At 42.8% G+C, this 11882-nt stretch overlaps 1 protein-coding gene across 1 annotated transcript; it reads right to left on the bottom strand.

The window, feature by feature from the left end:
- Positions 1-300: 300 nt before the first annotated feature.
- LOC118583735 (histone H2B type 1-C/E/F/G/I) lies at positions 301-11845 on the bottom strand. Its single transcript, XM_036187334.1, has 2 exons — positions 11413-11845; positions 301-361 (listed from the first exon to the last, which is right to left on the bottom strand). Exon 1 carries the CDS (start codon positions 11805-11807, stop codon positions 11427-11429), a length of 381 nt encoding a protein of 126 aa, XP_036043227.1. The 5' UTR covers positions 11808-11845; the 3' UTR covers positions 301-361; positions 11413-11426.
- Positions 11846-11882: the final 37 nt, after the last annotated feature.

Raw genomic sequence — 11882 nt, 5'->3', positions numbered from 1 at the left:
ATTATATGTACATTATATATTCACATATCACAAACATTTGAAAGCTTTCTTTTGCTAGGAGTATTTTATATTTTTGGTTGTGAGCCTAGCCTTTAATGGCTGAGCCATCTCTCCAGCCCGCTAGTATTTTAATTTTGCTAAGAGTATTTTAATTTTCTACTTATGTGTGTCCTTCTTATTACAAATTTCTACAGTGAACATTTTTCATAGAAGTTTTAGCCAGATGCTTATCAGTTGTTCCTCAAGTTTTAAAAATATAGTCATTAATCTGCTAGCATCACCCATTTCCATTGTCTCATTTGCCAAAGGAAACAACATCCAGCACTGATGAGTGGTACAAAAGACATCAGGTCTCCTCCTCCTGTAGAGAGAGAAAAGAGAAAGGTTGACTCACTCTGGCTATTCTGCAGAAGCCTGCTGCTCTTCTACTGATGTGAAAATGACAATGGGGATTACCGTAGACTGGTTTTTCTGAGACAGGCAGTGTTCTGAGAAGCCCATAAACACAGTTCAATGCATTTATTCATCACAACCACATTATGCCGTAGCTACTGCTGCTCTCCTCCTGGCTGTAGAAGATGGAATTCAGCCACAGACAAAGATTTCCCCAGGTGCTCTTAGATGCTGGGCCTATGCAGTAAACCTCCCCATTGTGCTACTTGAGCCTGGCTTCAGTAAAGGATTAATGGGATTATGGAGTTAGTGTTCTGGGAGTTCCACCTGACCGAGGCCTTAAAGAGCAGGAATCACTCAGGTGGAAAAGGGAGCAAGGGTTGTCCCTAAGGGGAGTGGCGGCACTGTCCAGGCACAGGGATGGTATAAAGTGGGAGAATTGGCTTGAGCGGGGGGCCTGAGCAGCTGCCTGTGCAGGACTGCAAGGGTCCTTGCATGAGAGGAGCAGGAGAAAGTAATGTTTGCTATTCCTACGACGCAGGAACCTTCATTCTCTCAAATGCTCATCCATTCTGGAAGCTGCAGAAGTCACTTACTTTACAACAAATGGTACTGTCTAATGAAAAAGTGCCCCAAAATGCTAAGTCCATTTGAGGGGTGTTAGAAAATGTATTTTCCTCTTCCTCTTGACAAGTCAACAAAGGTATAAATTAAATGATGCTTTGTCTATGTCCAAGTCCAGTGAAGGGGATATATACAGGGTTCGCCCAGTAGATAATTCCCTCTAATAGCTGTGGGCTGACATACGAGTCTGGCGGGGAGTGTGCCAAAGTTAAACTCATCGAAGGACTTGCAATTGTGCCTCTCGCTTGACCATGTAACACCCAGGCCATCACTTGATTTTAGAAAGACTTCGTTTCCTGATGTGTTTTACAGGCATTAACGAAATAACAACAACAAAGTGGTCAACGCTGTTCTTTGGTGGTGTCTAACAAGCCCCTGTCAGGAAGAGCCTGGTGTCAATAGAGGGGAGCAAAGCAGGGATTCTCTCTCTTTAGCCGGTGAGAGGTATGCCTTTCAACTGTCTCTCCTAACTCAGGGTGTGACCTCTGAAAGCCCAAGAGCTCACTGTGTTTCTTCCAGCACGCTTGTTTAAATACATATAAGTGTACACGATCTTTTGTAAACACGGTTGAAGAGGCATTGAACTTGGGGCTGGAGAACTGGCTCCGTGGTAAAGAGTGCTTGCTTTGTAATGAGGATGAAGAGTTTGGACCGCAGAACCTACAGAGCAACCGCAGCTCTAAGCAGGGGCAGGGACAGAAGGATGGGAAGGATTTGTGAGCTTCTAGCCTGGCCAAGAAGACCCAAGACGCAGGTTCAGACTATGGGTCATACATAGGGACAGACTCTGCCTCAAAGGAATAAGCAGAGAGTTCTAGAAGAGGACACCCAAGCCTTTCTTCTCTCAGCCTGCATGCACAGGCATGTACATCTGTGCACACACATGGGCATATACAACATGACTGACAAGTGTACACATACAAAATAAACAAATATAAACAACAAGAAAGGTACCAATAAAGACTGTGCTGCAAAGAAGCCCAGCTCTCCATTCAAGTGTTCACACTCATCTTTATACCTACTTCTTTAAATCACACCCACAATCAGGGCAGTCCAAACAATAGCAGGGATGTGAAGACGTGCATTCACAATAGTACAAAGACAGAATTAGTCAGTCTGTACTTCTCTTCTTTACTGGCTTAATCCCTCAAGCATTCCTCCAGCTAACATTGTATTGTCTGAGGATTAATTTAGTAAAACTCTTAGAACAGAGCCTGGCACACAGTAAGCACTATGCTACATTTAACTACTAATTACAGCAAACATTTGCATCATTGTTCCTGGTTTTTATATTTTTGGCCATGAATAATCCTCCTTTCTCTGCTCTACCCCTTCTTGTTCCCCAGAATTTAGGCCATCCTGACATTCTATCCAATTAGAATTAGATTAACCATCGTTTGTGTTTGTCTTCTGATTGAGGTAGAAGTCCCATGAGGGACTTTGTCCTTTGCACAGAAGACAGTCTCTGGAGATAGCTCCTTAGCAGTGATCCATCGGGGCAAGGGTTAGAAGGGGGAAAGCCTCCTTCCTTGAGTCACTGGAAGACTGTGGCCACACCTAAGCCATAGCAGACGCTGTTAACTGAGAAGCTGTTGTGGGGTCCTTTTTAATAACAGACAGGTAGATGTAGGAGGCACAGAAAGCTTTGGAGGAACCAGACTTGTAAAGCACTCGGGCCTGTTTTCTCCAAAGGAAGCAAATGGCTGATGCTTGGTCACCGGGAAGGCTGGAGTGGATGTTGTCTGACAACCTAGAGATCTTTTTGCTATTCTATGGAGCAAGCCTTCCTGAATCTTCTGATATCCTGAGCATTGTTTAGGCCCTTTCCCTGAGCTTTGTGACTCAGTAAATAGAACCTATCCGTCTGAAGGTGGTCCCATGTACTCTGCTCCTCCATCAACAGAATCTATCCGTATGCTTATTACAAATCCTCCTTAGGCCCTTGCCCAGAGCATTTTTCGTCAGTTAACAAAACTCCTTCCTATTGTAAAGGTCTCTGGTGCTTTGCTACTTTGTTAGGGGGTTTCTATGTCGCTATGCCTAGAGCTTTGATGTGATAATTGCCATGTGGAAACCATTTCCCAAAGTTTTATTGTGCTTAAATGTGTAAGAAAAATAAACCCTGAGGTCAGACTCTGGAAGATTTTGTCCCAGCACCTGCTAAAGTTCACTTGAGTTTCATTCTTCACCTCTAGAGGATTGTGTTCCTGGCAGTCATGACGCTTGCAGGGTCCCCATGGAACCTTGTTTATTTTTCAGATGGGTGGGTGACTAGTTTGTATCTCTGTTTCCCTATTGGAGCTGGGGACGACTGAAGGCCAAACAAAGGTGGGTAGAATGATGTGGATCACTGCCAGGCCTGATTCTCCTTCACAGAGATCCCAAACACCACCAGGTGTCTTCCAGCCTGTGATATCTGGGACCCAAGGACATTCAAGCTACAAACTGGAAAGAGACATTCTTCTTGAAGGTCTATTGCACAAACTCTATCTCTTTCTCCTGATGAGACACCTTATCATGGAGCAATAAGCATCCGGTGTTTCCCACTGAGCATCAAGAGCTTGTAGATGTGGCAGCAAACACTCATTACCTCAGTTTGATCTGATATTTATCTATGGAAACAAAGTCAACATTTTCACCCAAAGCAACACAGATTTCCCATTATTCCTCACAGCTAGACCTTAACGCCATGTTCTAGTCAGTGATTACAAATCCTGTCCCCACCAAACTCAAGCAACGTTCTACCCCTTAGCTGGCTTCCTAAGAGTCCTGGAGTTACCCTCATGGTCGACATTCTCACTGGCTTACGTCAAGCTCCTCCGCCCACAGATCTCATCTCCCAACCTGCGGCTGTTTGCTTCTCCAGGATGTTCAGGGTCCCACAGAGAAGCTCTTTCTTCATCCTTATTATGTTCCCTGTCTCACTCTTCAGAGTCCTAGATCTCTAAAGGAAGGACTTTCTGGTTTTGTTCATTTACATCTGCACACATGTAGAGCAGCATTCAAAGTGTAGAACACATCTTTAAAATGTATTGAAAAAACTGGATTAGTTGTCATGTGTGAGTGCTGACTGGGTAGCAGGCTGGGTGGTCTGCCCTAGGAATGTTGTGGTCACTAAAGCAGAGGACAGAGTCTACAAATGACAAATCCCAATTGCACAATGTTGTCCAGAACAGTTGGAAAGAGGCCATTTAGATGCCTCCCAGGCAGGAAGCGGCCACACAGATGCCTGCAGAGTGGTGAAGCGTTTGCCGCACAGCAAGAACTGGGGAAAATTCAAGAGATCCAGCAGTTGGGGAAACCAGCAAGGCCTGGGATTGTGCCTGTAGCACACAGCATGGCAGAGAGATACACGAGAGGTCTGAAGACCCAGCCCTTCAAGCTCCAAGCTAAGAGTAGCTCTGGAGGGTCCTAAAGGAAAACGAGGAGTTCTTTTCATGCACTCCAGATCACCCACAAAGCCAGCTCACACATCAGAGCCCATTGCCTCTTCCCCTCATAGTGACCTGATTAAGATTCCTCTTTATGTTTAGAATTGACTGGGCTGAAGGAGCAACCTCTTATTCTTAGAATCCAGAACCCTCAGCACTATCTTTAAAATCTATAAGAAGTACATTATAGCTCATCCACACTAGGAGCTAGCAGTGTTTGGGGGATTTTGTTTGTTTTTCTATTCGATATTTTGGAACCTGAGTCATCTATGTAGAATTCCTAAGCAATTTTATAATATATATTACATATGTTCAGAATTTTATATTTATTTCAGTGTATTAAAGTCCAAATTTGTGGGTAAAGCTAGAGTTCAGTGTGCATCACCACAATTCTTTGAGCAAGTCTAACAATAGAATTGGACATTTGTTGAAAGTTAAAAGGACCGATTTTGCTAAGCTTGGCTAACAACAGCAGAGAAAAGGTGAGGGAAGTTTTGCACTATAAAACAGAGAGAGGAGAAGGAAGGAGGAAAGTGAGAACGAAGGTCCATGAATGACTTCCCTGTCACTGTAACAAAACGCCAGACAAGGCAGCTGAAGGAAGGAAGGTTTGGTGTGCCTCGAGGGCCAGTCCACCATGGCAGGAAAGGCAGGATGGCGGGAATGTAGCTGGTCACCCTGCATCCAGTGTCTGGAAGCAAAGAGATCACTTTCTCCTTTTATTCAGTCTGTAACCCCAGCTCACGGGATGGTACTACCTTCATCCAGGGTTACATCTTTCCAGACATGGCCTTGCAGACACACTCAGTGTGGTTTCCATGGAGATTCTAAACTACAGCAAGTTGTTAATCATGGTTAAGCATGACAAAAGTCTTCTTTCTTTTTCTTTTTTTTGGGGGGGAGGGTGAGTTGGGGAGGCTTGAGTCTAATTATTTTACTGCTGGAGAATGTGATAGCGCTGAGGAAGCCCAGGACTGCAGGTCAAGAATTCCCTGAGTTGCCTCCTCTCAAAAGGATTGTCAGAATAAGACCAGCTTTGTCACTGGGGCATGACCAACAATATTCTACAAAGCACACACACAACGTAGCTCTACATAAATCTTTAGGAGAGCCAAAAACTGCACTTCGCTCATTTTATTTTTAATTTAATTTTATGAGTCTTTTGCCTGCATGTTTATCTGCATATTACTTACATGCCTGGTTCCCATGGAAACCAGAAGAGAGCATTGTATCCTCTGGAATCAGATTCAGATAAAGGAATTTCTAATGCCATAAACTTGTGATTACCAGTAGGGTCTAAAATAGTGCTAAATCTAAACACCTTGGGAGATAACTGTTTTAAATCTCCTTAGGAGTATTCCTAAAGAGATTATATATGGGACATGGGGGGCAGGGGAGAGGGGAACAGCTGTATTTTCTCTCAACCTGACATTTTTATCTGAATTCTATAATTTGTAAAATTCCATCTCTTTTTATGATAGATGGACTTTTCCCAAGATTTCCACATAAAGCCGTTTCAAGTCCTTTTAATATAAGAGTGAAAACATATAAACTTTGTCAGACAAGAGCAGACAGTATGGATTAAAGATCTTTAACCTTGACCTGGCAATACGGCTCAGAGAGTAAAGGTGCTTGCTGCCAAGTCTGGTGACCTGAGTTCAGTCCCTGGGGGTCCACACGGTGGAATGGGAAAGTGGACTCTCTCACACTGTCCTGACTGTCCTTGTGCAGAGTCAAGTGTGTGCATCCCCACCCACCACAAGCACACAAAATAGATCAGATATAATTTCTAAAGGAAAAACATTTTTTATCTTTCTCTGATAGCTTTCCATTTTTACCCATCTCAAATTTAAGTTCTAAGTTCATAATATTAGAACTGGCAAGATGCTTTTTACATCAAAACAAAAAAATACAAAACAAAACAAACAAACAAACAGGCACAGAAATAGTGCACTGCCTTAAAGTCTCCCTATGAGCATGTGACAAGCTGCCTGGAATTAAACTTCAACCCCAGAGGCTTCTCCTTTTCAACACAGAAAAATGCTTTGCAGCATTTGACTGGAGTGAACCGCTTCTCAGTGCTCTTCATTTGGCGCTTCATTCGGTCCTCATCCTGTCTTTCTGAGTGGGTAATGACTGTACTGCGCAAGGTCGGTGTGGTGGCGTTTGTCAATATGTCAAGGACATTCAGTTAATTATTAGCACCCATTTCCTTGTGTGTTGTCTACAGGCACAAACCGCTACCGATACCCCAGCATTTTTTATATGAGCCCTGAAAACTGAACTTTGGTCTTCATATAGCAGAGCAAGCACATTATTGACTGATTATTTCCTCAGTACTCTCCTCAAAATAATTTTTAAAGAATTTTTAAAGTAGACAGTCCCTGGAAACTCAAACACAAGTAATTATTTTAGTATCCTAACTTTCTTTGCAGTGTGGAGGGAAATTTGGTTGTTACCAAGAAACAATTGAGAAAACCCCCCAAATAAGTTTTTGGTCTAAAACTCATTCTGCCAAAATATTACGAACCTAGAACTTGAATTTGAGATTGGTAAAGAACTGATCTTTGCATTAGGATATGAGGATAAATCCCAGCCCCACAAAAAGAAGAGACAGTCTCACTTCAGAGTCTGATATACTAAACTGAATTACTGTATTACTTAAAGACTACCAACTTCCTTCCAACATAGAGTAAACATAATCACTGTCTTGTATCCTTATTTGTTTTCCTCTGTAACAAGGGAACCTGGTAGACATTAAAGGCCGCCCTTAGAGGAAGCAAGCAATTGTGTTTCCTTCTATATACACTAACAAGTCCCAGTAATAAACCCGCCTGGCCCTCCAGGCCCGTGGTTCGTCTCTATTATCTTTCCCTTCTACAGATTTAAGGTGGCAAAGGCAAGGAGGGCTAGTGCCACCCTAAACTGAAAGAACAGTGTTTTCTAGTTTGGTAAGCAACACTCATTATAACCTGCGTTAACAACAGGAGAGTCACCCAGAGGGAACTGCGGGTGGCCATGTCACAGGAGTGGCAGTCAGCCCTGGCGCTCATGGAACACAGCCCAGGGGTAGCAGAGCTACTCTGGGTGCATCCTGGAGAGGCAAAGGCCGGCTGGACTGTTCCCAGAATGCCCCTTGCTTCTGCGGTGTTTCCTTGTGTTTGCTGCTGCCGTGTTCCCGCTGTATCAATCGTGATGTGGTTACTATATGAAAGGCTCCCACCGTATCTAATTTGGGGTGATTGTTCCGGGGAAAATCCCACTCCTCACAGGGCAACTTACTTGTAGATCATAATGAAGATGATTTTTATGAGAGCAATGATGATTAGTTAGATCCAGGAATTAATTGAACTTTCTGAGTTAGCCTAAAAGATACAGGTGGCTAAAACAATCAAGGCGATGAGGAAAATGGTTTGGGTTACTCTGCCAATTGTTCCACTAAGATTTAAAAAAAAAAAAAAAAAAAAGACAAAAACAGGCTAGGAGTAACTTTCCCCCTTGTTAGATGTGAGATTTGCAGAAGATGGACAGTAAGAATAAGGAAGTTTCATACATCATAGACCTACAAATTCTGCCTGTGGAAACACGGGATGACCGTGGAAGACAATGAGCATGTCCCTGCACCCAGGCCTGAGTTCCCTCCCTGATCATGTAATGTACAGAATTAATCACAGGCCCTGGTATGCACCCTGAAAAACATAGTTGTGCAGCTGCCAGCCAGTGCAAAAGGAACTGGCTGAAATGACCTCGGCTTGCTCAAACTTTGTTAATCAATAATAAAGGAATTATTGCTTTGGGTGAAGATGTTATGGTGGGAAAATAAGTACAAAGAAAAATGTTTAACTACTTGTGGGCTTCTAAGGAAAACATGTAACTTGTAATCTTAATATGAGTTCTTCATATGTAAAGATTTTAATTTGTTTTTGAAAAATATGTAACTTATGGTTGTGAGGTAATCTCTTCTTACAAAGAAATCTTTGTGTTAGTTGATATGAAAAGGATAAGAAAAAAATAGGAGAAGGAAAGATACAGAGGGAAAAATATGAGGGAAGAAATAAAAAGGACAAGATTAGGAAACAGACAGGAGAGCTGGGAAGGAGACGGGAGACATCGGGAGAAGAACAAAACAGAGAAAGAAAGGGAAAAATCCAGCAGAGAGGAAAATAAAATGGAGAATTAAGCTTTGGCCCTCAGAAAAAAAGTCTCCTGTGTGCTTCTGTGTGCCTGTCCCAGAAGCTCCCTAGTCCGCATCTCCTCTCCAATTTCTGTGACCGCCCAGAGCCTGCGGGGGATAGGGCCCTGGGCAGCAACAGACATTTCAATGTCTTATATTTTGGAATCTCTAAGTTAGAAATTATATAGTATCCAATGATGCAGCACTAATTCCTCCCACTTAATATTCATCTAGGTTCTTAAAGTAATTATCTGTGTGTGAATTCAGTCTTTAAGCTGACATATTGAATACTTATCACTTGTTATGCAAAATTTCACTCCATTTAAAAAATTATTTTATGATTTTATTTAGTTCAATACCCAAGTTAAAATTTTTATATTAAAAAGTGATTTTATTTAACTAGATAAACCTAGTGGAAAAAGTTGGTAAATTTAAGGTAGTCTTTTTTTCTTATAAAATAAACCCTAGACTTCTGTAAACTAGATTATTATGGTAAAACATCTACATTATGATAAAAGATCCATCTAAACACAACCTAAATGTCAAACTATTAAATAAACAACAACAACAAAAAAAAAAATGTGCAAATGCTGTTACGAATGTGAGGCCACACCTTAATTCAAAGCCTAAGAAGGTAGACTAATTCACAATAATTAAGAGTTTTTAATTAAAGTTGATGTACTGTTTATATTTAAATTACATTATAATTTACTCATTTCCTACTGAGATAGACAATGTGCTCAAAGTTACTCATATTCCTAAAACAGGAAAGATTCACAGCTGCTGTGCAATTTAGAGGAGGTAAGTGGAATAAAAGGCTGACCCTCGGTGAACAGATGTAGGTATCTATTGAAGGATTCTGAGTAAAGAAACAAAGGTCAGAGGTCCTGTGGGAGCAGGAACAGGAGTAATTCGGGGTAGGAGTACTCCTCTGGTCCTCTTCCAAATTTGGTAGACATTCTACTGTTATGCCATATCCCTTACAATAAATCACTAAGGTTTAAGTAATAGTTTATACATAGTAGAAGCAACCTTCTGTCTCAGCACGCATGTGTGTATGTTGTTTCTCACTCCCCTCCGGAACCAACAATAAAAACTTTCAGCCAATAACCCTGCCTGCCTGTGACAACTGGCAGGCATTACCAAAGCATGGATTGCAGAGATTTTGAGACAACAGGCTGTTTCACTGATTTCTTCTGGTCTGAACCTGTATTGTTTGGGTCTATGCTTCATTAAAATCAAGTTACTGGGGGCAGCTATTTTATATTTACATTCTCTTTCACACAGGCGTGCTACTTTTGAGCAAACTAACAACCCCCTGAACTCATACAAACACTACACATCACACCACATGCACACACATGGGCTCACAAAGTTTTTAAGGAGATAAAAAAGGCAAATGAAACAAAAGAAACAGAATGAATCTCACTGGATGAGAAAAAACCATCACTCTGAACTGTTGTCAAATGCAGAGTATCAAACTCCTCCAACCCTGGAGCCTGTTTATACACTTTTGAGCCTGATTTGTGGTCCTTTGGCACCAATTCATCCAAATGAGAACCAGAAAAAGCAGGAGAGTTGAACAAGAACAGAGCTGTTGTAGCATGGAGGAGACGGAAGCGCCAGAGGGCTGCCAGGTTCCCCACACCGCTGGCTTATAATGTAGACATAACCAGTATCTAGCACAGCTTCTAGAAATAAATGGTGTAGGAGGTGATTAGCATGGTGCTGACTTGTATCGGGGAAGAGTAAGCTATGGAACTGTTTTCTTCGAAAAGGCGAGACAGCTCATAAAAGAAATGGGTCTCGAGGAAGTGTACTGAGCTAAAAGCCAGTGTTTAGGGCCAGAATTCTTCAGAGAGCAGTTAGGGTGGACGAAATGACACTAGACCTTCTTCCGGATAAGCAGAGGGATAGAAAAATCCTCTAAGGACTCTATTAAGTCAGCATTCACCGCAATGGCTTTCTTTTCAGCGGTTCTTGCTCAAGTCCTGTGCTTCCTTCCGTTCACCCCCACCTCACTGGCCGCTTCGGTTCTTCCCTTCACCCCTCTCTACGCTTTTATGTCGCTGAGACTGAAAATATAACTTGGACAAAGTGCTCTAACGTGACAAATGTCTACATCTACATTGGAACAACTCACAGAATCTCGGGCTGGCGATTGTCAGAGTCGGAGACGTTTGATAATGCCAGACCACATTTTATTATACCCTTATGAGGCTTTCAAAAACTGATCTACGACCTCAGGGGTCTTAGGCTAAGTAACTCTAGTATATTTGTTAAATCTACAATTATGAAAAGGCTGTATACTTTGTAACAGGCTCCTCCTGTTTAGATCTTTCAAAATGAAAGCAAATCTGAAAGCGCTTCTTCCACTAAATAAACCCTCTGGAACAAGTGTTTTAAAGACAAACCTCCTCCAGTGGTCACAGGACAATACCAGGTCTATTTATTGTCTCCCTAATCTGTCACCCTTGCTTTGTAACTTCGTTCCTTCTGGTGGAGTGACTCAGCTTCACCGGAAGTGACGCTTAGCACAAGGCTCTGAAAGCGAAAATTTCCCTATGAAATATTTCTTTCAAAACACAGCGAACAAAGCAATTGTAGCTTGAAAGTAACATAAACTAGGATTGGTGAATTAAACGAAAAGTAAACTCCCAGAAGGTACCCTCAATAGCTTCTGGCTAAACGTTATTAAAAATTAAGCTAAATGCAGTGTTTGGCCACAACTCTCTCTTTGAAAGGTGGGTGGCTCTGAAAAGAGCCTTTGGAATCGCGATAGAGGCTTACTTGGCATGTCCACTTCACTTGGAGCTGGTGTACTTGGTGACGGCCTTGGTGCCCTCGGACACGGCGTGCTTGGCCAGCTCCCCGGGCAGCAGCAGGCGCACGGCCGTCTGGATCTCCCGCGACGTGATGGTCGAGCGCTTGTTGTAGTGCGCCAGGCGCGACGCCTCGCCCGCGATGCGCTCGAAGATGTCGTTGACGAACGAGTTCATGATGCCCATGGCCTTGGAGGAGATGCCCGTGTCGGGGTGCACCTGCTTCAGCACCTTGTACACGTACACCGAGTAGCTCTCCTTGCGGCTGCGCTTGCGCTTCTTGCCGTCCTTCTTCTGCGCCTTGGTCACCGCCTTCTTGGAGCCCTTCTTCGGGGCGGGCGCGGACTTCGCGGGCTCAGGCATCTTCGGATCTCAGAACACCGGAAGCTCAATGTGGGTTGGAAGGGGACTTCTCCTACTTATAGGGCGTTTATGCTA

This window comes from Onychomys torridus, chromosome 5 (assembly GCF_903995425.1).
Source record: "Onychomys torridus chromosome 5, mOncTor1.1, whole genome shotgun sequence".
Lineage (NCBI taxonomy): Eukaryota > Metazoa > Chordata > Mammalia > Rodentia > Cricetidae > Onychomys > Onychomys torridus.
This window is presented reverse-complemented; position numbering and strand designations above follow the sequence as displayed.

Bases quoted from the DNA above. Each gene is read 5' to 3' on its own strand.
- LOC118583735 (XM_036187334.1), bottom strand. From the start codon at position 11,807: ATGCCTGAGCCCGCGAAGTCCGCGCCCGCCCCGAAGAAGGGCTCCAAG.